The 27,058-nt window shown below is 35.0% G+C and overlaps 4 protein-coding genes across 6 annotated transcripts; all 4 read left to right on the top strand.

Moving 5' to 3' along the window:
- Positions 1-431: 431 nt before the first annotated feature.
- Positions 432-3,470, top strand: pus1 (pseudouridine synthase 1). 3 transcript variants are annotated; one of them, XM_077232774.1, is made up of 6 exons: positions 432-685; positions 817-984; positions 1,462-1,599; positions 1,949-2,051; positions 2,445-3,130; positions 3,319-3,470. In XM_077232774.1, the coding sequence occupies exons 1-6, from the start codon at positions 620-622 to the stop codon at positions 3,349-3,351; spliced, it is 1,194 nt and encodes a 397-aa protein (XP_077088889.1). In that variant the 5' UTR covers positions 432-619; the 3' UTR covers positions 3,352-3,470. The 3 variants fall into 3 exon arrangements, with proteins under 3 accessions (XP_077088889.1, XP_077088890.1, XP_077088892.1); XM_077232775.1 differs by having other exon boundaries at positions 446-685; positions 767-984; XM_077232777.1 differs by having other exon boundaries at positions 476-689; positions 776-984.
- Positions 3,471-3,815: 345 nt separating this feature from the next.
- Positions 3,816-10,446, top strand: noc4l (nucleolar complex associated 4 homolog). The gene is made up of 15 exons (XM_077232773.1): positions 3,816-4,179; positions 4,286-4,406; positions 4,524-4,630; positions 5,140-5,247; positions 5,338-5,487; positions 5,606-5,708; positions 6,115-6,149; positions 6,249-6,299; positions 6,404-6,515; positions 6,835-6,895; positions 6,990-7,100; positions 7,216-7,379; positions 9,730-9,812; positions 9,958-10,071; positions 10,201-10,446. Exons 1-15 carry the CDS (start codon positions 4,039-4,041, stop codon positions 10,315-10,317), a joined length of 1,578 nt encoding a protein of 525 aa, XP_077088888.1. The 5' UTR covers positions 3,816-4,038; the 3' UTR covers positions 10,318-10,446.
- Positions 10,447-11,264: 818 nt separating this feature from the next.
- phpt1 (phosphohistidine phosphatase 1) lies at positions 11,265-13,458 on the top strand. The gene is made up of 3 exons (XM_077232772.1): positions 11,265-11,534; positions 12,311-12,438; positions 12,531-13,458. The coding sequence occupies exons 1-3, from the start codon at positions 11,315-11,317 to the stop codon at positions 12,621-12,623; spliced, it is 441 nt and encodes a 146-aa protein (XP_077088887.1). The 5' UTR covers positions 11,265-11,314; the 3' UTR covers positions 12,624-13,458.
- Positions 13,459-13,622: 164 nt separating this feature from the next.
- Positions 13,623-27,058, top strand: mamdc4 (MAM domain containing 4). The gene is made up of 28 exons (XM_077232771.1): positions 13,623-13,931; positions 15,424-15,519; positions 15,622-15,780; positions 16,700-16,825; positions 17,087-17,320; positions 18,039-18,164; positions 18,334-18,489; positions 19,263-19,363; positions 19,533-19,688; positions 19,789-19,879; positions 20,008-20,124; positions 20,252-20,350; positions 20,442-20,579; positions 20,664-20,803; positions 21,091-21,193; positions 21,313-21,417; positions 21,537-21,668; positions 21,803-21,930; positions 22,175-22,388; positions 22,563-22,700; positions 22,782-22,906; positions 23,047-23,137; positions 23,771-23,920; positions 24,054-24,179; positions 24,923-25,047; positions 25,142-25,241; positions 25,385-25,575; positions 26,277-27,058. Exons 1-28 carry the CDS (start codon positions 13,874-13,876, stop codon positions 26,298-26,300), a joined length of 3,549 nt encoding a protein of 1,182 aa, XP_077088886.1. The 5' UTR covers positions 13,623-13,873; the 3' UTR covers positions 26,301-27,058.

Raw genomic sequence — 27,058 nt, 5'->3', positions numbered from 1 at the left:
TTACAATTATATTTTAATTTATATTTATTTTTAAAGTATGTATTAAATTGCATACATTTAAATTAAAGTATTGCATATAAATTAGATCAATTTATTTTATTTATTAAATTATATTTTATACATTTTAAAAGTTTATGTATTTAAGAATTTAACACTTATTTTTTATTTATTATTTATGTTTAATGTATGCTAAATTGCATACATTTTAATTAAACTATTACATATAAGAAATATAAATTTGATTTTAGATGTATTATTTATTAATTTTGTTATTAAATGTAAATGCATACATTTTAATCAAACTATAAATATTGACTACATATAATGAGTACCTATAAATACACTTGAGGGGAATTTGGGAAACTTGGCTCCCCTCTAACTTTTTTAAAAACATGGCAACCCAATTTAGTTCACGCGATATTCGCCGAGATGTGAAAGTTCAGCCACTCCACGTGGGTGCATTCATCATGGTACAGGGGAAGTAAATAAGTTGTTGCAGTGAAGATAGATGATACTGCTGTCAGATATAATTTGATTAGATCAATAGCATTTAGTGTAAATCATGCCGATTTTGTACAAAAGATAATTGTGAGATCCTCACTGGAGAGTTTGTAATGACATGCTGAGGTCCTGTCGGATCATTCATATTGTATCACGTCATTTATCCCATTTCTCAAAATCAAAGGTACGTTTCGTAATGCGTTCTGCTATAAAGTAATTGATGGATGTTCTTTTAGTGTTCACCGTAAACTGAAATGCTCCTCAGGGTGGCCAGGTCCAATATTAAAATCCCGTGTATTTTGCATGTCCTGCAAGATGACTGAGGACTCGATCAAAGCTTTGAAAAGACCAGCAGACGATACGCTCGTTGAGACTGAACATGAAGACAAGAAGCTTAAAACAGACCAAGATGAGAAGAAATACCCCAAGAAAAAAGTGGCCCTGCTAATGGCATATTCAGGCAAAGGCTATTATGGGATGCAGGTGAGTTATGATATTGCAGCACAGTGATTTATAAATCGCTGTCAGTGTGGGGTGTTACTCTAAAAAAGGTAATTTATTACTAGCTACTAATTATATCTTCAACCAGAGTGATTAAATCACTGTACTAAATACTCTCTCTAAATCACATATCAACCTCGACTAGTTATACAATACAAGGATAGATGAAACTGCTTTATTAATTCATTCAAATAAATAATATAAAACTGTATAATTGTTCTTGAACTGACCCAAGTATTTAAATGGAGAAGTTACATTAAAAACACACATTTTACATATATTAGTCGTAAAATGTTGATATGTTAAATCCACCATTGTTTTAGAATTGTTCTATAGTCTATACATTATTTAATGGAATTAAATCACAAGTAGCTAATGTAATTAATTACTTAGTTATGAATTACACTCAACACTGATTGCTGTGCTGTCAGAGTATTAATATTTATCCTGTTCATCCAGAGAAATGCAAAGAACTCTCAGTTCCGAACCATTGAGGATGAGCTGGTCACTGCTCTTGTCAGAGCAGGATGTATTCCAGAGGGCCATGGAGATGACATGAAGAAGATGTCTTTCCAGCGGTGTGCGCGAACGGATAAGGTGGACACTTTAACCTGGTGCATTTTATTATTATTATTATAGTCAGGGTTGTTATAGTTATTGCTAAAAACTATAAAAACATTTATGTTACTTGAAATCAAGTAAATGTTAATTGACATTAAAAATGAATAAAAACAATAAAACTGATTTGATACCTTTGGAAGATTATTTTTACATAATCAACAAAAATAAAAATTCACTATAATTAACATAATAAAAATGAAGTGAAATAAAATAGATAATACTATATATAATATATAAATATATATGAAATAAATATATATACATATATATATATATGTATATTATTTTAAGTATAATTGCTGATTTCTTCTCATTGCATTGACAGGGTGTTTCTGCTGCGGGTCAAGTCGTGTCTCTGAAGGTGTGGATGATTGAAAACATCCTGGATAAAATCAACGCTCATCTGCCATCTCACATAAGAATTTTAGGTCTAACCTAGAGGTTTCTTTACATACAGTATTTCCTAGAAATCTGTATTATTTTAGTAGCATTTATTTACTACTATTATTGCATTTATATATTAATAATATTGTGCTTTTATTTTATATTTTCAGTTTTCATTTTCATTTTGCTTTAGTCAATGTGCTTTTGTCATTTCATTAGTTTATATATATTTCTATTTGTTTAATATGTTTTTATCTTAGTTTTAGCCATTTTAGTACTTATTTTATTTCTAATTTTCAATAATATTCTAATATTTATATTTGATTTGATTTGAGCTTTATTTTCAATAAACGAAAACCCTTTTTAATAGTTGTAGTTAACAATATCAATACTGAAAGAAATCTGTGCATAACATTTACATCTTCTCAAATTTGCAGGATACAAGAGAGTCACGGGCGGCTTCAATTCCAAAAACAACTGCGATGCCAGAACGTATTCCTACATGCTTCCTACTGTGTCTTTCTCCCCGAAGGACTATAACCAGGAGGACACGTCATTCCGTGTGAGTTCAGAGACCCTTCAGAAGGTCAACCATTTGTGTGGCCTGTACAAAGGCACCCACAACTTCCACAGTTTCACTTCGCAAAAAGGTCCTCGGGACCCCAGTGCCAAGCGCTACATCACCCACATGTCCTGCGGAGAGCCCTTTGTGAGACAGGAAGCTGAGTTTGCTGTCATCACAGTAAGAGGCCAGAGCTTCATGATGCACCAGATCCGGAAGATGATCGGCCTTGTGATCGCTGTAGTTAAAGGATATGTGGATGAAGGGGTGATCGAGAGGAGCTGGGGAGAGGAGAAAGTTGACATTCCCAAGGCTCCTGGGCTGGGGTTAGTGCTGGAGAGAGTGCACTTTGACCGCTACAACAAACGCTTTGGAGGAGATGGCATCCATGAGACACTGGAATGGACTGATGAAGAAGAAGCCGTCACTGCTTTTAAGGACAAGCACATTTATCCGAGCATCGTGGAGACTGAGCTCCTGGAGAAGTCCATGGTAAACTGGATGGCTACGCTATATATCCATGATTTTGAAGCCACGGCCACAGGAAGCCAAGAGCACAAAGTGGGTATTGTTGAGCTGGTGTGTATATATATATATATATATATATAGATAGATAGATAGATAGATTCATATAAATTTCCTCATAGTTGGGGCAGCTGGTAAGGAAGTGTTGCTCTGTCTCTACATTTCTCTCTGAGATCATTGAAAATTAGTATGGATTATAAACACTTTGTTTTTGTTTTTTTCAGGATGATGACGAAGATGGAAACGCATCTGACTGAATCACTGAGACGAAGACATTCTTTTTGTTAAATCTTTTATTTTGGTGTGCTAACATTCAGTTCCAAAGTTTGCACTGTAATGATAATTCTGAAATAAAACATTTTTTTTAAGGCTTGAAGTTTTGGTTTGTTGAACGTTGTTAAACATGTTTAATGTGTATTTGCAACAAAAAAAATCACAGTTCAGTTATTATTAGAACTTCTGTATTATTAGTAGATTGTAAAGGTTTCGTGCGTTTTGCTTTTGTGAATTAGAAACATTTGATACCTGACCACGTGTTTTCCTCTAGGGGGCGAATGGTGTCGAAATATTAAGGCTTTTTTCCTTTGCTGAAGACATTTGTTAACTAGAACGTGTCATCTTTTAAATTTAATGCATTCAAGAATTGGCCCTTGACAGACTTACTGAATAACAGAAAATTAAATAAAATGCCTTACTTTGTAATCACAACCCATTATGATTGGTCCAGCCTTTGATGTCACGTGACAAATTTGACTTGCATACTGCTTTCGTCAACAACGTTCGAGCGAAAAGTTCAAATTAATGTATAATTATTTGGAATTAGACGTTCGTAAATAATCGCTGTTTTACCAGTTTATTAGCTTTTTCATGGTAACACCAGCTGACCACTAGGGGCGACCTCACCCTTTGACAGGAACACGACGAAACTTAATGGAGCAACAATCATGGCGCCGTCCAGGGACAGCAACGTGAAAGAAGAAAGCAGCCAGGTTTCATATAAGAAAGCTATAAATACTAAAACGGAACGTATAATTCAAAACAGGAAACATGCTAACGACATATTCGACGTCATTGAATATTTACAGGTATGTGGTTCTTATTTCATTGAGTCTCTTGAATTCGACATGTTATGTTCAGTTCTATAAATTAATTGTGTTGATCAATAAACATCTTTTTTTTTCCTACTTGCAGTCCGAAAAGGAAAATGAAATCATTTTCGCCACTAATGCTTGCAGTAAGATTTTCTGTGAGTTGTTAGACAGAGGAGATCTCTATGTTGGTGAGCTGCCTAAAGAAGAGGACCTCATGCATGGTAAACTACTATTCGGTACTATTTACCTCACAGGGATAAAGTGAACGGACATCTGACTAGTTTACCAAGAGGAAATGGTGTGTGTGTGTGTGTGTACTTGGTTGGGTCTCTTTCCAGGTGATCGCAGTGCTGAAGAGAAGTACCATATATTTATGAGACACCGTTACAACAGTTGTGTGGAACTTCTGCTGGAAAATATAGGCCATGAAGCTTTCCGAGTGAAGGTGAGTGAGTTAATTCAAGTTGCATGATGATTTAGTTTTTAAACTTGGTCTTTTAATCAAGTTTTCATGTGCATATATATACATACACAGTAAATTGGATTAGAAACAAATGTGTAATACTACAACTACTGTGTAATACAAATGTCTATGAGATATGCAATAACTAACACACTAGTGTTATTTTAGTATTATTTATTTTTTAATAATATTTTAAATTAACTTTAATTTTTGTTTTCATTTTAAGTTTAGTTTCTTTTAGTAAATTATTGTTTTAGTGTTATTTTCTTTTGTTGTTGTTGTTATTATTGTTTCTATATTGCTTTAACTATTTTTATTTTTTGTTATTTTAGTACTTTAACCTTTAACTTTCTGTATCCTGTTCAAGTTTCTCATTTTTATATTATTTAAGCTCAATTTAATTTACCGTAAACAATTTTTTAATTGTTTTAGTTAACTATAGCAACACTGTAACAGTGTGATATTGATTTCCATTATTTTCATATTTTCAGGAGATGTCCCTCTGTGCCCTGATGAAGTTTGTTGCAGCGGAAGGCAAACACCCTCTCCAGAATTTGGACTGGTGTGAACACTACAACTTTCCCAGGGAGCTTATACTGGTCAGTTTAATTTATAACAACAACTGATATTGATGCGTGTTCCTCACTGACTCCATATGGGTATAAAGTGTCTCGCTCTCATGTTCACAGGCCCTGGTGAAGCATCTTCTCTCGGAGAAAGAGGACATGTCACTGCTCATCTCCAGGTTTCAAGAGTTTATGGAGAAGGATGATGTGCGCTACTACGTCATGAGTTCAGTACGAGATAACATAACCAGAGTAATGGGGAGAAACAAAAGGGTGAGTATGGTTTAGTTAACATAGGCAGGTTGTTTTTTTTCTATAATGGTTACGTATATTTTCATATTCTATGTTCATCAGTTAAACAGGCTTATTTTATAATCTAATCTGTTTTTAGGATGTGATTCCTGTATATCAGAATAATGTGTTCACACTTCTCTCAACCATCAACATACCCAGCCAAGCATCAGAAATGACAAATTTCCTTGTCAAACAAGAGAGTAAGTTTTTGTTTACACTGGTGAAAAGGTTTGGAACAAATAAGATTTTTTTGTTTTTTAAGAAATCTCTTATTCTCATCGAGGCTGCATTTATTTGATGAGAAATACAGTTAAAACAGGAATATTGTGAAATATTACAATTTAAAATAACTTAATTTTAAAATGAGATCTATTCCTGTGGTCATTATGTCACATGATACTTCTGAAATGCTGATTTGGTGATCAGGAAACATTTCCTTTTATTTTTTAATCAAATAAATTTAGCCTTGGTGAGCATAAGAGACTTATTTCAAAAACATTACAAATATGAATTATTCCAATCTTTTGACCACCAATGTACATTGTATTGTATCTACAAAAATGGTGTCTATGATTTTATAATCATAATTTTCTATGATTTTATAAGAAAAACATGAGGACTGGAAAGCAGCCAGATTAAAGGTAAACAACCTCATATTATGTAATTAAAAATGTCTGCATGTATATTTATTCGGTCCGAAGTTCCTTCTGGCATTATAAATATCTTAATTTTTCCTACAGGAGCATAAACGAGCTTTTGAGCAAATGTGGTTGGTTTTTCTCAAGTACAAGGTAAAACAACCATATTTCTATAGATTCTCATTACATACATGTTACATACATGTGTATAAAGACCTTTCCTGAGGTTTTTTGACCGTGTTGTGGGTTTCCTATAGTTACCTAGCAGCATGTACAAGAAGATCCTGGTCATCCTTCATGAATCTATACTGCCACAGATGGGTGATCCCACAATGATGATTGACTTTCTGAGCGCTGCCTATGACATTGGTGAGTTCAGGGTGCACCAGTGGATCAATGCTTTACTTTATTTGTGCTGTGATGGCATTTACATCCATTTTCATTCATTAAAAAATCCCTTTGATTTCTTTTGGATGGTCAGTATGTTTTTTTTCCTTCCTTTAGTGTTAATTGTTTTGTTTGCATTGGTGGTTTAGTGTAACCGACCCAATAACTCGTAGCTGTAAAGTTAATCATTATTTTACTCTTTTGAGAATATATTTGCAAATTCTTAATTGATTGTAATTAATTGCTTTTTATCACATTTATCTGTTTTTGTAATACACTAATCTGTCTGTGTTTGACTTAGGTGGAGCGATCAGTTTGTTGGCTCTGAACGGCTTGTTTGTCCTCATCCATGAACATAATTTGTAAGTATAAACCCATTTCAAAAGGCAGTTCTCTGATTTATATCCACACCTTAATATTTTTTTTTAAAAGGGCATATCTGTTTTTGTTGTGTAGGGATTACCCAGATTTTTATAAAAAGCTGTACAATCTGCTGGATCCCTCTATCTTTCATGTCAAGTACAGAGCACGTTTTTTCCATCTGGCAAACATTTTCCTGTCTTCAACGTAAGTTTAATCTTAATAATTTTATTTTGACTAAAGATCGATATAAGCAGTTTATCAGTGTCATGTTTTGATCTTAAATACAGTTGTAACCTGTATGTTCTGACCTCTCTGACAGACATCTGCCAGTCTACCTTGTGGCAGCGTTTGTGAAGCGTCTCGCTCGTCTGTCTCTCACAGCGCCACCTACAGCTCTCCTCATTCTTCTGCCATTCATCTGTAATCTCATTCGACGGCACCCCTCATGCAAAGTTCTCATCCACAAACCCAGTGCTGCAGAAGGTATCTCACTGATAGAATCTTCGGATTATGTATTTTTATTTCAAATATTTATTTATTTATTTAACATTGTTATTATTTGGCTATAAATAAACATACATATGTATTTATTTCATATTTATTTAAAAGATATACATGTTTTTTATTCATCATATATATATATATATATATATATATATATATATAATATACACACATACATTTTAAATGATTTTATTTGTATTATTTACTTTATATTTACTTTATTTCCCTTTATACTGTATATATTTATATTTATGTAGATTTGTATTTTTATGTTGTTTACATAATTGAATTTTTGTTTATTTAAATTATAAATATTTTATTAACATTTATTTGTGTAAAATATATACATATTTTGTATGTATTACTATATACAGGTCCTTCTCAAAAAATTAGCATATTGTGATAAAGTTCATTATTTTCCATAATGTAATGATACAAATTAAACCTTCATATATTTTAGATTCATTGCACACCAACTGAAATATTTCAGGTCTTTTCTTGTTTTAATACTGATGATTTTGGCATACAGCTCATGAAAACCCCAAAATCCTATCTCAAAAAATTAGCATATCATGAAAAGGGTCTCTAAACGAGCTATTAACCTAATCATCTGAATCAACTAATTAACTCTAAACACCTGCAAAAGATTCCTGAGGCTTTTAAAAACTCCCAGCCTGTTTCATTACTCAAAACCGCAATCATGGGTAAGACTGCCGACCTGACTGCTGTCCAGAAGGCCATCATTGACACCCTCAAGCAAGAGGGTAAGACACAGAAAGAAATTTCTGAACAAATAGGCTGTTCCCAGAGTGCTGTATCAAGGCACCTCAGTGGGAAGTCTGTGGAAAGGAAAAAGTGTGGCAAAAAACGCTGCACAACGAGAAGAGGTGACCGGACCCTGAGGAAGATTGTGGAGAAGGACCGATTCCAGACCTTGGGGGACCTGCGGAACCAGTGGACTGAGTCTGGAGTAGAAACATCCAGAGCCACCGTGTACAGGCGTGTGCAGGAAATGGGCTACAGGTGCCGCATTCCCCAGGTCAAGCCACTTTTGAACCAGAAACAGCGGCAGAAGCGCCTGACCTGGGCTACAGAGAAGCAGCACTGGACTGTTGCTCAGTGGTCCAAAGTACTTTTTTCAGATTAAAGCAAATTTTGCATGTCATTCGGAAATCAAGGTGCCAGAGTCTGGAGGAAGACTGGGGAGAAGGAAATGCCAAAATGCCTGAAGTCCAGTGTCAAGTACCCACAGTCAGTGATGGTCTGGGTTGCCATGTCAGCTGCTGGTGTTGGTCCACTGTGTTTTATCAAGGGCAGGGTCAATGCAGCTAGCTATCAGGAGATTTTGGAGCACTTCATGCTTCCATCTGCTGAAAAGCTTTATGGAGATTAAGATTTCATTTTTCAGCACGACCTGGCACCTGCTCACAGTGAAGAGAAGAGAAAGTTGAGAGACGCAAGACCCAACACTCTGGATGAGCTTAAGGCCGCTATCGAAGCATCCTGGGCCTCCATAACACCTCAGCAGTGCCACAGGCTGATTGCCTCCATGCCATGCCGCATTGAAGCAGTCATTTCTGCAAAAGGATTCCCGACCAAGTATTGAGTGCATAACTGAACATAATTATTTTAAGGTTGACTTTTTTTTGTATTAAAAACACTTATTTTATTGGTCGGATGAAATATGCTTATTTTTTGAGATAGGAATTTTGGGTTTTCATGAGCTGTATGCCAAAATCATCAGTATTAAAACAATAAAAGACCTGAAATATTTCAGTTGGTGTGCAATGAATCTAAAATATATTAAAGTTTAATTTTTATCATTACATTATGGAAAATAATGAACTATCACAATATGCTAATATTTTTAGAAGGACCTGTGTGTGTGTATATATATATATATATATATATATGTATATATATGTACACTTGTGTATATTATTTTGTTAATTTTGTGTATTTTGTTTTTATTACATTTATTTTATTTAAATTATATAAATATGTATTTAAATTATTTATCTATTTATTTCATTTTCTTTTTTCTATTTATTTTCTATTTATATATTTGTATTAAGAATAAATACATATTAATTGTATTTATTGATTTTTATTTATTAATATTTTAATTTATTTTGTTTTAATATATTTTTTCAATTTTGTTTAAATTATATTTTATTTTTTAATTTAATTAATTCATTTATTTTTTTATTCTTAATTATTTATTCAACCAATCCTCTTCATTTTAACCAAAATTTAAAAGGTGGTATACAGGAACAATTGTCATTTTTCTTTATCATAAATAATTGTTCTTTTCAATGATTTTAATTAGAGCCTTGCGATGACCCATATGTGATGGAAGAGAAAGATCCGGCTCAGTGTCATGCTCTGGAGAGCAGCCTGTGGGAGATCAAGGTAAGACCAAATCCAAGACTATTCATATTGCTACTTGTTTGGAGCTGTCCTTTTTTATTGACATTGACAGGTTCACCATCCACAAACTCAATTAACCTTTAAATATCTAAAAATATATGCATTAAAAAGGCAAATCTTTTTTTAGACATTACAGAGGCATTACCATCCAGATGTGGCCAAGGCCGCCATGATGATTAATGAGCCACTTTCTGAACAAGAGGAGGACATCAGTGTGCTGCTGGAGCTCTCTACTTTTGAGGTAATTAGCAACATTTTATCCATAAACTACTAGAAAATGATTTGTGAATATTGATAGTGATGTTTGCCCTGTGTTGTAAGTTTAAAATTGTTCAACTAATCATTATGCCCTCCACATTGTGTATGGCAGCTAATGGAGCGAGAACTCAAGGCTGAAAGGAAGACGATACCGCTGGAGTTTGACACAGCCACAGAGCTCCTGAAGAGCCCAAGAGAGGTGCTTGGAGTGCACTTTTCTCTAGAGTAGCCTCACGTATTTGCAGATTCTCTGTCCTTCTATGTGCTTTTCAAAATCTAATCTATGCATAAAAATATTTGTGCATCAACTATGGTAGTGCTTTCCCCAGTCTGTAGAAATAAACATTTTTACAAATAAGCATGTGTTGAATGTTTTTTGGGCTTTAGTGAGTATTGCACAGACAGAATCTCTTTGTAAAACAGCAGTGCACTTAAAGAGTGCTTGGTGGTTAATTATGTAAGTTTCACAATTCATAGATTAAACCATTAAAGTGTCCGTGAATCGGAAGTTGCAAACGACTTTTCTCCATTGTTGCGACGTATTTCCGAGAGAAACGGAATACTAAATGAGGCAAAATAGTGGGCGTGGCTTTTTTTCCAACTAGCACCTGATTTGATATAGAAAAGTAGGCGTTTCATTCAAACACACAGGCAGCCTGTCTACTGTCAGTTGGAGGGGCGTCGTTACGGATGTTAAGCAGACACCCAAACCGTCAAACCTACGTCTTCAGGGAAGGTCCTCCAATGCAGAGGGGAGGGGAAATTTCAGATTTTGATTAAAGATTAAGAAGCCAAACATTTTTTTTGTGTGGATTGACTTGCATGGATGGATTGTTCACCACAAAACGATCAATTTAGGCAAACAAAGTAAGTATGGTCAATTTTGAATTCATGGGGACTTTAACCCTTGCCGATTTCTTTAATTGTAATCATAGTTATCACAACAACCAAAATAGCATAGTACAATTTGTTACTACTTAAAAAAAAAAATATATATATAAATGTATACAGTATAAAGGGAAATATATAGTAAATAATACAAATAAAATCATTTAAAATGTATATATATATATATATATATATATATGAATAAATAAATGTATATACATTAAATAAATAGGGGAAGCCTTCTGTGTTGTTTTAATATTATAATTTTGCTCCAACCCGGTAGGTGTCGCTAATATGAATGCGTTCATTCAAGTTCGCCAAAAACACAGCAGTGGTAAATGAATCGCTTTTCTGTTGCTGTAGTTCTAAACTTAGCTGTCGTGTTAGGATTTTTCAGTACCGCTCTTGCAATAATGTCTGCTGAACGTCTCGCTAAAATCCCTGAGGTTGATTTAGATCCCAATGGTGTCTTCAAATACGTCCTTATTCGGGTTCACAGCAAAGATGATGATTCATATGTTGATATTGTGAGAGGATACGCGTGGGCCGAGTATCATGGTAGGAATACAGTCATATGTTTGAATGAATGACAGGAGAGACAGGAGGAGTGTGGACATTTATTAACAACACGTGCAATAGGTTGTGGATATGTCAGAAAATACATTTTAAAATAGTAATGCTGTAGTTGAACAATAGATGACAAATGACAATTATTTTGGCTCTGTGTTTAGGGAAAATATCGAATCGCTTAGTCTTGGTAAACTTTATGCCTCTTTTTTAAAAGAAATTTAAGATTAAAGTTTGTGTAAAATAATATGTGCTATTGACTTTCATTCCTGCTGTTGCAGAATAGAATAGCCTAGTGGTGTTCAACGAATCTTTTTAGTAAACTGTTTAAAAAGATTAGCGTCACTGGAATTAATCAAAATCTCCACCAGATTGTTAATCATTTTGACTTGTGATTGGTCTCCTTTTATATATATATATATATATATATATATATATATATATATATATATATATATATATATGTATGTGTGTGTGTATGCTTTTTTGTTGTAAAAACCTAAGTAAAATACAGAGGGAAAATAGTTAAATACATTTAAGACAGAAAAGGTCAAATCACAACGTTTGTATGCAAATAGACGTACCGGTATAAAAGGCTTTTATACGTCTATATATATATGAAGCACTTGAGTTAGTTAGTATAAATACAAAATAGTTTATTACCATATAATTTTAGACATGTTACAGTTTTTAGGAACTTTCCACTGCACATTTGATAGGAGGACGTGTCTTGCTACAAACCCTTCATAAGGTTGTATCTCCTTAAGCTGATATCTATGACCGTGTGGCTGGAGAACTGGAGAAAAGTGGAGGATTGGATTGTGAGTGTCTCGGAGGTGGAAGAATCAAACATGACAAAGACGCAAAAAAGATCCACGTCTACGGTTATTCCATGGTATGCATGATGTTCCTGCGTTTAATGTTGTACGCCTTGAAGGAAAGGATCCAATAATCAGTTCTTCCTCTTTTTTTTGTTTTTTGTTCCAGGGATTTGGAAAAGCAAACCATTCTGTTTCAACAGAGAAGATAAAAACCCATTACCCAGACTATGAGGTGACCTGGGCAGATGAAGGGTATTGAGTGGGTTACATTGGATCTATGACAGCTCAGTAGGAGGAGGACTCAATATTCTAGGACTACTGATGTGCCAAGGCTGAGAAAGAACAGAACTCTTTAAAATGTTTCTGATATGGGTGGGTGTGTCTGTGTGGATAAAACGCTTACTCCATTATTTTTGATTGGTTTTTAATTTCATGTGTAGATTAACACATGGCAACAAAGAGAGAAGAATGCACTTATGTTTATCGTCATTGGTCTTTATATTGGCAAATATAGGAAATGATGAAATAAAGCACAGAACAGGTTAGAGGGAAAGGTTAAGTACTTCATCCAAACCATGAAAAGTTAAATAGTGCAACAGTGGCATCCTGAAAAGATAATAAAGTGCTCTTAGAAATTCCCAATACTGTTTTTTTTTTTGTCATGTATTTAAGTTGAAAAAATGTGGGATATAACCTGCTATATCAAAGTAAGGCAAAAGTCTTATGGGAAATTACTGTGCTTAACTACAACATATAAAATCTTAATGATTTCTAAAGCAACATGGACCCTCAAACCTGATCCAGAGGTTGTAAACCTTGCCTCATAAACTTAATCCACTTCACATCCGTTTTGTCAGCATTTTTATTAGAAGATGCCATTAGGATATGCAATGACTTTCTTGACTAGAAATATTATGACATAATGCCATCCTGAGAATGTTAACATTCTGAATTTACAACATAAAAAAACAGCGTCATTAATTTCAGGTATGAATCAAAATCTTCTTGTATCAGTTCCATTTAAATTGTTTAGTGCAAATGAACAGAAATGGATTGCACAACAACATTTAATAAATCATTTATTTTTGCCTCTAGTACTGAATCTGCTGCCTCTTTTATTGCATTTATTTTATTTCTTGTTTCTTTGCTTATCTGTCAAGGTTTACTTACAGGCCGAGCCCTAGAAATGGTTTACAATTTGCTACAGTTAATAAGACCATTTTGGCTAAATAGTAACATTGTTAGGTAAAGTATCTGGTGTTGAGGCCAAAATAAACTGAGCTGTCTGAGGTGTCCTGCATATTTTCAGAAGAGCTAGGCAGCTTTAAAGGATGGTTCTGACACTCGTCTGAGGGGTTAAAATGTAAAGTCCAGGTATTATCTCTGTGGAATCAGGAAGGAGGGACACAGGTGAAGTTCAGAACTTCGTATGTGGCAGCAGCGCAGTGCTTTTGTTCACTGTATGCTGAAGAACAGCCCTTGTTCTGACTTCTGGTGTCAAAAGCAAAGATGGCTACATGTCACTGGATTCTCCTTGTGTGTCTCATGCTGAAAGTCTGTCAGAAGGGTGAGATCTGGTGTTTTGTTCCTTTCATTGTTGTGAACGTTTTTTGGTTGATTGCTTCGAGCATTGAATGCCATTTTGCTACATGCGTGTACTATTGAACTATTGTGTTCTTATTCCTATTTTAAATTTATTTGTATTTTTAGTGCTTTCGATTGTACATTTTGATGCCAATTTTCTAATGGTATTATTAATATTACTATAAGCTCCATTAAGTTAAATCAAATCCATATTAAACCTTAATTACTGTAAGTCTGTTTTCTTCTAAACTCGTCATAGCAGAAGCATGACTAGATGCTTGCTGTCAAAAAATATGATCAATAAGTTATGACAACTTAAGTTTTTACACTGCTTTAACTCATCAAAATAAGTTCAGAAAATTTTAACTTTTTTTATAAATTGTACAAGATTCAACTCATGTTTTAAGTTAGTTTAATGTAATTTAAGTTGAAATTACTTAAACATACCTCATTGCTTTTCTACATTGTATAAGAAATGTTGTCCTTGTAAATGCAATGCAGCCTCATATCTGACACTTGTGTATCAGAGACCTGACTGCGTACTGTGTGTGATTACTAAATAGACAGACCTTTGTGACGACTTGAAGATTTATAAATTCATGTGGTGTTTATTTCTTGACCCACATGAAGCCTATCAGACTAAAATGGGCTTTCAATCACTTAGAGTGTAATGTAAATTTCTGTTAGGTTAGATCTGTGCTTGATTAATATGCATTACTGTTCAAAAGTTTGGGATTAGTAAAACATTTGTATGTTTTTTTAAAAATGGGGGGGGGGGGGGGTCATTGAGATAAATACTTTTGTTTTCTCTTGTTCACAGAATCCTGAAAAACTGTATCATGGTTTCCTACAAAAATATTAAGTAGCACAACAGTTCATTGTTAAGAATAATAATACATGTTGGTTGAGCAGCAAATCAGTATTATAATGATTTCTGAAGGATCACGTGACATTAAGACTGGAGTAATGATGCTGTAAATTCAGCTTTGCCATTACCGGAATAAATTACATTTTCAAATAGAAAACTAATATACAATTGTAATCATATTTCACAATATTACTGTTTTTATTAAATTAAACATTTAAAAAAAATCATAGGCTACCCTTAAACCTGCCTCAAACTTTAAAACATTAGGCTAATATATGATTTCTGCACTTTAATAGCTTTTTCTTTATTAGAGCAGTATACACTTCCATCAAAAACTCTTATATTTTCCTAAGATTTGCCTCTTTATATTCAATCCTTTAAATCTCATTTATAATTTATTTAAAACTACGAAGAGTTGTTTCGTTTTGTAATTGCAAAACTAAATAATATATGATAATGTGTTCAATTTGAATTACATGTATTGCTTAAAGCTTTCATAATGTCTCTAATCGTACAGTAATAGATCTGTGATGTCCATGTTTTGGATTCTATTAACACAACTGCGAAAGGCCAGTCATGTGTCTTCATCATTACTCATATTCGGCAGCTGTCGCACTGGATCGAGAAGACTGCAGCGGCTCCCCAGAAGACAGATGTGATTTTGTTTGTGACTGTAAAGACTGTAGTGATGAGCAAGACTGTGGTACTTCTGTATATTCATATACCTTCTGGAATCCAGTTAATGTATTTATATATGTCCATTGTTTCTTGACATTCATGTTCTTATTTATTGGTTGAATACCAGGCTATCGAGGACCGGAGTTTGTGTGTGATTTTGAGCACGAGGGGAAGTGTGGATGGACTGAAAAGTCAGAAGGTGTGTACATGTGGGAGAGACAGCAGAGAGGAAACACTCTCCCTGACAGTGGGCCGTCCTCCGACTACACCACTGGCACTTCCACAGGTAGACTACATGACAATTCAGCTTAGGGTACTCTCCCGGTATTTTTTATAAAGCCTTTCCAAATCCAGTGAAACATTTACTTAAATTAAACTGAAGACATTATCTGAAGACACTTATCACCATTATGGTGAATATTTTTCAATTAAATTAAACAATAATTCATCAACATCTAAACCTCTGTTAATTCTCAATACCGTCTGTTGCCAAGGCCTGTGCTCGTCCAGCCAGGTGTAGAGCCCCTTGGAAGCACGTTAGACGCGGGTCTTTTCACGTGACCAGGCAGGTTTTTGAATACCAGTGGTTTCTGCCTTTTGATTTGTGATGTGGTGTTTGAACCCCTCCCCTTCCTTATGAAACTAAACATACCAAGTAATCTCTGCTAAACTTGATTAGTGCAATGAATCTTTCAGCTAAATAGTACAAACAACTAATGTTGTTTAGTAATGATAGCAGGTTTTTACAAAACATAAAAGAATAAGTAATGATCACTCGTAAGTTTAATTAGAAACAAAATCTGGGTTTACAGTGTAGAAGAAAAAAACATTAGCCTGGTTTCACAGACAGGGCTTAGACTAAGCCAGGATTAGGCCTTAGTACAATTAGGACATTTAAGTAACTCTTATAAACATGCCTTAGAAAAAAAAATATTACTGGTGTGCATCTTGAGACAAAACAATGGCACTGACATATAGGATATATCAGCTCAAACTGCTTTCAGTTAAAACAGTTCGAACTTGTCATTTTAGTGACTATGACTATGCCTTGTCTGTGAAACCGCCCAATAGATTATTAAATGCGGTAACAGTTGTATCCATTGTTACATCATGATACCTGATACATTAACTAATGTTAACCAATTGAATCTTATTGTAAAGTATTATCAAGGTTTCTCTTCATATAATGATTCTGTGTTTCTCAGGCTGGTTCATGGCAGTAACAGCTGTGACTTCAGATGCTCCGAGAACTGCTGTGCTTGTGTCCCCTACAATAAAACATTCCTCTCCTACTTGTCGCCTTCGGCTCCGATACCTCATCTGGGACTCAGGTTCACACATATACTATCACATTCAAATTTGCATTAAATATGGACTAATTAACCTGTAGGGTAGTATTAAATGAATCTAACCCTATAGGTGTTGCTTCAACACTTGTGAATTCAGTTTGTGTGTGTGTGTGTGTGTGTGTGTGTGTGTGTGTGTGTGTGTGTGTGTGTGTGTGTGTGTGTGTGTGTGTGTGTGTGTGTGTGTGTGTGTGTGTGTGTGTGTGTGTGTGTGTGTGTGTGTGTGTGTGTGTGTGTGTGTGTTAGGTTACACAGGGCTGGGTGACAACCCTCTGTGGGGGTCAGTGTTGCAAACTGACGGCGAGGAAGCTGTGGTTTGGAGGCCAGAGAGCACCAGTGTCCGAGGCTGGAGGGAGGCCACCATCTACCTGGGCCGTATCCCGGGCCCTTTCCATATCCAGCTTCATTCCAGACGCTTTGAAGGGAAGCAGGGAGATGTGTCCGTCGATCACATGGAATTTCTAGATTGTGCCCTGCCAGGTAAGAACAAACGGAAAAAGGTCTCACATATTATTTTGTACATTTACACAAGAAAAGCTGGAACAACCAGATTTTATTTTATTTTATTAAAGCAATAAGACCCAAGAAGCCTTAGTTTACACTGAATTTAGAACAGCTAAGGGGCATTTTAGGCATGACGCTGAGTTGAAATCCATATTCCTAAATAAGTATTTCCATTTTTAAATTTATGAGAGATTGTTTTCATTTGTCTGATGCATAAAATGCAGTTTCAAAGTGACAATTTATTTTCCCCAAATTATTATTTTTTATTAAAATGTATAGAATGTATAAAGGAAAATCTACAGTACTGTTTAGTTATTTTTTAAGAAAAAAATACTTTTATCCTGCAAGGATGCATTAAATTGATCAAAAGTGACAGTAAAGACATTTAAAATGTCACAAAAGATTTCTATTTCAAATAAATGCTGTTCTTAAAACTGTCTATAAAACCAACAAAAAAAAAGAAGATTATCATGGATTCCACAAAACTGTAATCAGCAAATCTGTTTTTTGTTCATATTACTATTTATATTACTGAATTTTTGATTAAATAAATGCAGCCTGGGTGAGCATAAGAGATTTTTTTTAATCGCATTTAAAATCTGCTTGCCTTAAAAGTCTACAATTGGGCATCCGCACTTTAGATGGATAACACCATCAGTGATAAGGATGTTTGGATTCTCTCTCTCTCTTTCAGTTCCCCCTGAAAATGGAACATGCATTCCTGGTTTTGTGAAGTGTAAGCGGGAGGGATGTGTGGAGGACTATAAAGTGTGTGACGGCACGGATGACTGTGGTGATGGAACGGATGAAGAGAGCTGTGGTGAGAGACCGTGAATCTAGTGAGAGAAATCAGTGATGTGTTGATGATGAGATATGTTAATTAATTTAGTATTCACTGCATTTGATTCTTGTGATAGATCGCCTACTGCTGGTCTGGAGTCATAATCACTGATAATGTTGCTATATTGGTGTGTACTTATTATGTACAGAGCAGAACATGAGCTGTGACTTTGAGGATGATCTTTGTGGATGGGACATAAGGACATTTTCATCCTTGAAATGGACAAGGACAAATCAGATGAATATATCACTTTTTGAGCCTCGAAAAGGACCTGGTAGAGACCACTCAACTAATACGATGACGGGTATGTGCGGGCCAGTCAGAGCAGGGTTATTATAGTTTCAAAATTTTCATTTATTATTATTTATTTATCTTAGTTTTTATATATATATATATAACGTCTAGGCACATTTCAATGTTTAATGTAGGTGGGTTAGAATGGTTTTATAATATACCATGTACACTACCGTTGAAAATAAATTAATATTTTTATTTAGCAAGGTTAAATTAAGATAAATTCAAATGTGACAGTAAAGACAATTATAATGTTAAAAAAGATTTCTGTTTCCAATAAATGCTTCTCTTTTGAACTTTATACTAATCAAATATATTTCTGTATCACAGTTTACACAAAATACTAAGCAGCAAAACTAGTTTCAAAATTGATAATAATAATAAATGTTTCTTGAGCAACAAATCAGCACATTAGAATGATTTCTGAAGGAATGATGCTGATCATGATTCAGCTTTGCCGTCACAGGAATACATTTTAAATCGTAATAATATTTTTTACAATATTTTACGGTATTTTTGATTAAATAAATGCAGTCTTGGTGAGCAATAAGTTAAACATCAGACATTAAAAAATATTACCATCCCCAAACTTTTGAACAGTAGTGTATCAATAACTTTACTTAATTTGTGACCATTTTTTTTTTTTTTTTTATAGTTTTAGAGTCATGAAAATGTATTTTAGTTAGTTTTTCCTAGTTGTGTTTATTGCTGTTTTTTTGTTAAAGATAACACTGACATGTGCATTGAAGTCTCAAAATAAGTCAATAAATAATTACTCTTCAGGACATTTCTTATATGTAACCAAGCCGGACATCCTGAAGATGGATTGGACGTCTTTTCAAAGCCCTCCCCTGGCACCAACCAATGACACACATCCTTGCCGGGTATGTATAGTACCATAATGCTTATTAAATGGTGCAGTAGCATGACAATAAAGGCACAACTTTAACTAAATCTACTCGTTTTTATCAGGATTGTAACCACATACGCAGGATTAGGGGACAACTCGGTGTCTATGGGCTTACACTTTACAACTATTGTTCATAATTACAGATGATAATGTACACACATCAGTTTGGCCGAGTGTCGGGCGGACTGTCTGTGTTGGTGGCCGGGACGGAGATTTATCCTGTGTGGGAACGTGGAGGTGCTCTTGGGGACTTGTGGGTAAAGGCTGAGGTGGAGTTTGTCGTCAATAGCACGTTCCAGGTACTTGAACTCATTGCTCCTCCGTCATCATCTGTTTTCTGCTTTTTTATCACTCTGCAGTCATAAATGCTGTCTAATGCATTGAACTTTCCCCAACCAGATACTATTTGTGGCTGCCATTCGAGACCATACTTATGGAGGGATCGCTATTGATGATATTGTGTTGTCCCCGGAGTGCATCTTATCCAACGGTACTCTCTGATTTTATGGCCGTCTACGTCGGTTATACACCACAACTCTGCGTTTGCCTACATATTTTTCTGTAAATGTATAAAACAATTCAATAGAGTGTCTTTCTGTTTCATTGCCTTTTATGCAGAATCAATGCCCACTCCAGTATTTCCAAAGCCTCCCGCTAAACCTTGCATAGAGGACAGTCTGAAAATCTGTGACTTTCAAAAGGACTGTCCTGCTGGAGAAGATGAAGCTCAGTGTGGTGAGTACCACCTATACAAATATGTGTGCATGTTAAGTATATTTGCATGATTGTTTTGGTGTATACAAGTGTACACATATACATTTTAATCTCACATTGAGGGTCTATGTTAATGTTGTGTACATAGGGGACTTCTCATATGAGATGGGAAGCACTGGCTGGACAGATACTAGTATAGGGAGCCAGGCCTGGGAGCTAAAAGTGTATAATGACACCTTCATTCAAGGTAAAAACAAAAAAAAATCTGTTTTAGCATGATGGAATTAAGAAAATGCTAGATAATTTAATGTAATTTGTGTATGTGTGTGTGTCATTAGAAGAGTTCCTGTTTGTGATTAGTGCTCCTGGGCAGCAGTTAAGTGAAGCTCAAACTCGTACCCCTCTCCTGGGTCCATCAGGTCCAGCGTGCACCCTCCAGTTCTCCTACAGTCTCAGCGGCAGTAACCCACACATAGGTACAACATCAGCTGTAATACACCTGTCTCTCCTCTGTTAGTTAGCGTGATATTAGACTATAGATTATCTTCCTCTCTCTGCAGGTCATCTGGCAGTGTATGTTGTAGACAGTGTGTTTGGGACTCATCATGTGCTGTGGGAGTTTGCTGGAAGGACCAATGAGACGGCAGGGACTTGGCTAAAGGAGGAAGTCTATGTTGGAGCAAGAGATAATCGCTTTCAGGTAGACTCTATCTATCATCTATATATCTGTCTGTATCTATCTATCTGTCTGGATCTATCTATTTATCTGTATCTATCTATCTGTCTGTATCTATCTTTCTGTTTATATCTATATTTCTGCATATTTCTATCTATTTATCTGTATATATCTATCTGTCTGTATCTATATATCTATCTGTATTTATATATCTATATATCTGTCTGTATCTATCTATCTATCTGTATTTCTGTCTCTCTGTATATATCTTATCATCTACCTCTCTGTTTTTGTCTATTTGTCTTTCTCAGTTCGAGTTCATGGCCCGTTCTGAGGAGCTCTCCCCAAGTAACCAGATTGCAGTGAAGGATGTGTACTTTGCTTCCTGTTCTCCTCTGTATATCCCCTCTGGTGGTGAGTGGATACAAATAATCAACATTATTTAGCATGCTTCATATTCATTGTCTCTAAATGATTTGGTTATTTTTTTAGTTCCATCTTTGCATCATTCTCTAATGTTTTTCCTATAACAGATGTATCATGTAATTTCGAGGTAAATTTGTGTGGGTGGTACCAGGACCAAACAGATAATTATGACTGGAGGCTTCATACTGGAATGGACCACACTATCCATGTTGGTCAGGAGACTTTTAATTTTGCTTAATTTTGAGTGAATTAAATTTGAATATTATGTTTATTTTATCATTATCCTACAAAGTTACAAACATCTTTCTTCACTTATCTCTCTCCTTCTCAGGTAGGAGTCTGGTGGTGGATATGTGGGACACTTCATTGCGTGGTCTTTCTGGACGTCTCCTCTCTATTAGACAGAATAGTAACAAAGAGCACTGTCTGTCCTTCTTCTACAAACTCTATGGGCAAAACACAGGTGGATTTGAACACCTTATTCCCAGCGTCATAAAATATGATTTTCTCAGCCATTGTGCTTGTGCTGAGAAACTGACTCAAACTTTACACTTCATTATAATTCATTTGTTTCATCATTCATCTTCTCTTTCCAAGGCACTCTCAGTGTAAAGCGGTTATTTGCTGATGGCTCAGAAGAGCTGTTGTGGATGCGCAGCGGTGCCCATGGTAACATGTGGCATGAGGGCCATTGCCCTGTGCCTCCTCAGCTCTCTGCTTTCCAGGTGCACACAAAAGTTGATTAGACGCCTAACTCGTAATTGTCATCAATAGCCCCAGCAAAACACATAATTACTCTGTAAATGGCCACATATATTGGCTTAGAAGATTTTTGTCGTATAAACTGGTTCTTGTAACTGTTTTATGACTGTGAAAAGGGATGTTTAACATTTTCAGTATAAAAATTCTCTAAGAATTCCTTTAATCTTCATTTAATTTTCTTGTCATTCATTCTTCTCGCTTATGTAGCTGGTGTTTGAGGCGACTCGCTCTGGTTTTGATGGTCAGCTGGCGTTAGATGATGTGGCGTTTGTGAGTGGACCATGTTCTTTGCCCACTATGTGCTCGTTTGAGAGTCAGACTTGTGGCTATACCAGTTCTGGAAAAGCCAGGTGGATACACCAGAGCTGGGCATTACACAAAACTGGACCCGAGACCGACCACAGCCTGGAAACAAAAAATGGTAAGGGAATTTGAAAATGAAAGAAAATTGGTGAGAAGTCTGAGCTAATTCGCTAAACTGATCCAGCTCAATATATTGCTTAACCTTGTTTAAGATATAGATTACTAGCTATGTTTTCTCTTTTATTTTAGCTGGATTGGTTTAAAGGAATGATATATGGTATGTTGTGACTAGGGTTCTACATGCTGGCCCACAGCGGTGTGGATGTCCTTCCCCAGGGCAGTGTGACCACCTTGACCTCACCTGTGCGGAGAGGTTTGACTCACACCGAATGTGTTCACTTCTGGTACCATACAGGAGGAGAAAATCCAGGTAAGAGAACATGATCTTATATTTGTGTTGTGTGTGCAAGCCTATTCATTTACAAGTAAATATGTATCCCCACACACACAGGCACGCTGAATGTCTATGTGAAGCCATCTGATGGAGACATGATACAGATATTCTCCGGCAGCGTCGGGCAGGGACATGCCTGGCGTCATGGCCAAGGGAACATCAACTGGCATGGGGACTGGCAGGTAAGTGATCTGCTGCCTTAGCCCATTTGGCAATGTAAATGATCTGCCAAGGTATCGCAATTACACCTGTTTTGTTAGCTTGTTATGCTTAATAAATGGTCTGGATGTGTGTAAAGATTTGATGCATCTTTGTGACTCAGCTGCAGTTTGAGGTGAAGGGTGAAGGAGGCTTATTGAGTTTTATTGCCATTGATGACATCACCCACTCGACCCACAGCTGCCCCACACCAGGTTTGAATTAAAACCAAAGTTTAAGTCAACATGGAATCAAAATTAACCCCATTTACTTTCACAAGCACCATCTCCACCTACTTTTCATCTATAACTTGTCATATATATATATATATATATATATTGCATAAAATATTGACAATATATATTCTACAATACAAAGTTTGGGGGCTGTAAAGTCTATTTTGCTCACCAAAGCCGCATTTATTTAATCAAAAATACAGTACAAACTGTAGTGTTGTGAAATAGTATTACAATTTAAAATAACTTTTTGTCCCAATTTAAGATTAGATTATTAAAATTTAAGGATGGATTATTTTATGAATAAAAAGTTCTAAAAGTTATTAAAAATGTCTTTATGGTCACTTTTGATCAATTTAATGTATTCTTGCTGAATAAAATGTTAATTTCTTTTAAAAAATATTCTCACTGGCCCAAAAAATTTTGAACAATAGTGTCTTTTTTTTATTATTAATAATAAATAAATAAATAAATAAATGTAATTGAAGACATATATTATTGTTCATTATAATTAATATTCTTTTTATGTTTACTTATGTTTACTTATTTATATGTTGTTGTTTGTTATTACAAGATCTATAAAATAGCTTTATGTTTGTGTGTGCATTTCAGATAGCGTCTGTGATTTCGAGAAAGGTTTCTGTGGTTGGTCCAACACTCAGAAGGCATCTGTAGACTGGTTAGACTGGGACCTGACCAGTGCGCAAGCTGAAATGTTTTACAGCACACCAGCATATGACCACACACTGTACACAGAAGAAGGTGATTTATGCGCTTTACGCTCATACTAAAAAGTGTTTGTTGCTAAGTAGAGAATGTGAATACTCATTGTCACTGGCACAGCCTCATTTATTTTGAGGAAGTGGATGTAATTTAGTCTCCTTTATAACTCCAGGACACTTCCTGGTCCTTCCTAACTCCCAACGGGACACCGCTACTCGGAATGCCTGGCTCCTGAGCCCTCACCTGGCACCAACCAAAGGAACTTGCCTGAGCTTTTGGGTTTATCAGCCAACCATATGTATGCCACACATCTATATCATCAAATGATCAGTTTCAGTTGTTTATTACCTCAGTTATTTAGTTTTTGATAAGCCTAAATTAGTGTCAGTGACATCAATAGTTTGGAGTCTGTATTATTTTTTTATCAAAATAAATTATACTTATACTTATTTCAAATAAATACTATTCTTTTGACTTTCTATTCATCAAAGAATCCTGAAAAAATGCATCACAGTCTCTACAAAAATATTAAGCAGCACAACTGTTATTAACATTGATAAAAATAAGAAATGTTTCTTGAGCACCAAAATCAGCATAGAATGATTTCTGAAGGATCGTGTGACCGACAAATTGAGGAATGGATGCTGACAATTCAGCTTCATCATCACTGGAATAAATGATTCCAATAAATTATTAATACATTTTAAACTTTATTAAAATAAAAAGAGTAATATTTCACAATATTACTGTTTTTACTATATTTTGGATCAGCCTTGGTTAGCAGAAGAGACTTCTTTCCAAAACATAAACGGCAGCATAGCTACTAAAATATCTATCAAAAAATCTTCCTGGCAATTATACACCTTATTTGATCCAAACTTTTCCTTAAAACTAGCATCCAGCTATTACATATCCTGTAAAACCAAGGATAATGCATAATGCATTATCTTGCAAACTTGCAAACATAATGCAAGTTGCATTGGATTAAAACAATTATAATTATAATTTGATAATGATTATTTATATTGCTTTCTTCTGAAGATGACAGCAAACTCATAGTATGGAGACTATCTGAAGAATCCAAACAAGAGTTACTGATGCTGCATGAGGGAGGAGGAAACTGGAAATACTTTAGTGTCAATATCACCTCAGAAACCGAGTACCAGGTGACCAAACCCTACTTTATTCAATGTTCTTATTGGTTCTGCATGAATTTGAGTTTGATTATGCTGATTGTGTGTGTGATTTAATGGGAGGCAGATTGTATTAGAGGGAATTAAAGGAGAGAAGGGTTTTCTAGCCCTGGATGACATACGGTACACGGTTGGGGTGAACTGTGCTGGGCAGAATACTGACCAAAGTAAGAGTTCTTCAAATTTGTTTTCAGATTCTTTATGTATTCTTGTTACCATTATACGTATAAGTATTTGTGAATTGGAAAGCGATAGGTGTGAAAACCTTATATAGTGATGCAGGAAAATCATGACATCTTTATATTTACAGCCTCATCATCTGACAACACAGGAACCATTGTGGCCTCTGTTGTATTCGTCATTCTGCTCTTACTGATTCTCACTGCCTTGTTTGTGTTCTACCTGAAGACTAAACATAATGCCAATGCCTCAGAGACCTCAAACAGATCTCATATAAGCTGCATTGGCTTTGGCAATGAACTGTATGATTCTGGAGATACTGTAAGTTACCTGGCTGTACATGTTCTTATTTTGCGTAAAAGCTTTAACCTTAAAGGGATTGTTCAGCAAACAAAACAAAAAATTCAGACATTATTTACTATGTAAGCCATTCTGAATTTTTTCCTTGCAGGTGTGAGTTTACATCTCGCAATTCTGAGAGAAGAAGTCAGAATTGCTCGATATAAACTTGCAATTGCGGGGAAAAAAGTCAGAATGGCTTACATAGTAAAAAAAAAATTGCTATTTTATATCCTGCAAATATGACTTTTTAGATGTTGTAAACTCGAATTGTGAGATAAACAAAAAAGGTCACAATTATATTATTTTTATTTCATGGCGGTAACAAGCTTCCATAATTTACTCACCCAATCCAAAGCTTTATGACTTAAAATCTGTTATAGAACACAAAAGAATACATTTTAAATGTGTTATGTTTCACACCCAGACACTATAATACGACTTGAATGCTTAAGAAGTTATATATGGATACTTTTATGGTGATTTTGCATAATTTTCTAAGCTTGAAAGCTCCAGTCCCCCATTCATTGTAATTGCACATAAAAGAACGACCAGTAGATTTTTCAAAATGTCACGTTTTGTATCCCACAGATTAAAGAAACCCATATGGGTTTACTGTAATCTCTAATAATCTAAACTGTGCGTAATATTAAAATCTATTTTTGTGTGTTTGCTGTTTACAGGAACGTCTGGAAGAGGTGCATTAGAATACAGGGCCGTAGGAGGTTATTGTGGTGACTGCGCCACCAACTGGCAGCCTTCAAGCAAAACGGTCGACATCACAGCAGAAGAACTGCTTGTGTCGCCATGGCAGGACTAGCCCGGTCATAACACATGCAAAACCACACTAAACATGTTAACACTGATGCTAACCAAAATCTATAAAAGACTATCTATAGGGGTAAAAAAAAAATCATAAGTCTGCTACTTACAATTACTTATTTTACTCAACTGGTAATAAAGTCTATATTCCATCACAGGATAAAAATTACATTATCCAAACAAGTAATCCAATTCAATGCAATTTAATATATGATATACAATAAACAGCCTTAAAGGTTGTGGTATTTGATGTCCATATATTGTTAAAGGTTTTTGTGGTTTAAGTGGTTTGGGTTCATCATGGCTATCATCACTGAGAAAGACCTAGCCTGTGGATGGTCTTGCACTTAATGGATTCTCTCTACTGCAGAATTAACTGAGATCCAAAAGAATGCACTCAATTATTCAGTATAATGCAGTTTTTGTTATGGTAAAAATTTAATTAAATTAACTATTTGAGGTCTCTTTCTGAATGATAAGAGGGGTTTTAAAATAAAGAGACAATTAAGTATAATTTTTTTTCATATTTCGTATATTGTATTACCATTCTGCATATTTGAACGTCAAATTAAATTGAGTATTTATTTAAAAAGTGTAATATGCAATTAATAGAAATATGATTAAACAGATTCTCTCAGACAAA

Source organism: Siphateles boraxobius, unplaced genomic scaffold (assembly GCF_051911475.1).
Source record: "Siphateles boraxobius isolate OS27281-9 unplaced genomic scaffold, OSU_SipBor_1 18, whole genome shotgun sequence".
Classification (NCBI taxonomy): Eukaryota; Metazoa; Chordata; class Actinopteri; order Cypriniformes; family Leuciscidae; genus Siphateles; species Siphateles boraxobius.
Note: the sequence above shows the minus strand (reverse complement) of the source record. Positions and strands in the feature narration are given on the sequence as shown.

Excerpts from the sequence above, each read along its gene's own strand:
- pus1 (XM_077232777.1), top strand. The coding sequence starts at position 620 with ATGCTGAGGTCCTGTCGGATCATTCATATTGTATCACGTCATTTATCC. Across the intron at positions 690-775 it reads TTTCTCAAAATCAAAGGTAC|GTCCAATATTAAAATCCCGT; the intron begins GTTTCGTAATGC and ends CAGGGTGGCCAG. Across the intron at positions 1,600-1,948 it reads GGTGTGCGCGAACGGATAAG|GGTGTTTCTGCTGCGGGTCA; the intron begins GTGGACACTTTA and ends TTGCATTGACAG.
- mamdc4 (XM_077232771.1), top strand. The coding sequence starts at position 13,874 with ATGGCTACATGTCACTGGATTCTCCTTGTGTGTCTCATGCTGAAAGTC. Across the intron at positions 20,804-21,090 it reads CAAGAGATAATCGCTTTCAG|TTCGAGTTCATGGCCCGTTC; the intron begins GTAGACTCTATC and ends TGTCTTTCTCAG. Across the intron at positions 25,048-25,141 it reads CCTCAGAAACCGAGTACCAG|ATTGTATTAGAGGGAATTAA; the intron begins GTGACCAAACCC and ends AATGGGAGGCAG.
- phpt1 (XM_077232772.1), top strand. The coding sequence starts at position 11,315 with ATGAATCGCTTTTCTGTTGCTGTAGTTCTAAACTTAGCTGTCGTGTTA. Across the intron at positions 11,535-12,310 it reads CGCGTGGGCCGAGTATCATG|CTGATATCTATGACCGTGTG; the intron begins GTAGGAATACAG and ends TATCTCCTTAAG. Across the intron at positions 12,439-12,530 it reads ACGTCTACGGTTATTCCATG|GGATTTGGAAAAGCAAACCA; the intron begins GTATGCATGATG and ends TTTTTGTTCCAG.
- noc4l (XM_077232773.1), top strand. The coding sequence starts at position 4,039 with ATGGCGCCGTCCAGGGACAGCAACGTGAAAGAAGAAAGCAGCCAGGTT. Across the intron at positions 4,180-4,285 it reads ACGTCATTGAATATTTACAG|TCCGAAAAGGAAAATGAAAT; the intron begins GTATGTGGTTCT and ends TCCTACTTGCAG. Across the intron at positions 5,709-6,114 it reads TTTCCTTGTCAAACAAGAGA|AAAAACATGAGGACTGGAAA; the intron begins GTAAGTTTTTGT and ends TGATTTTATAAG.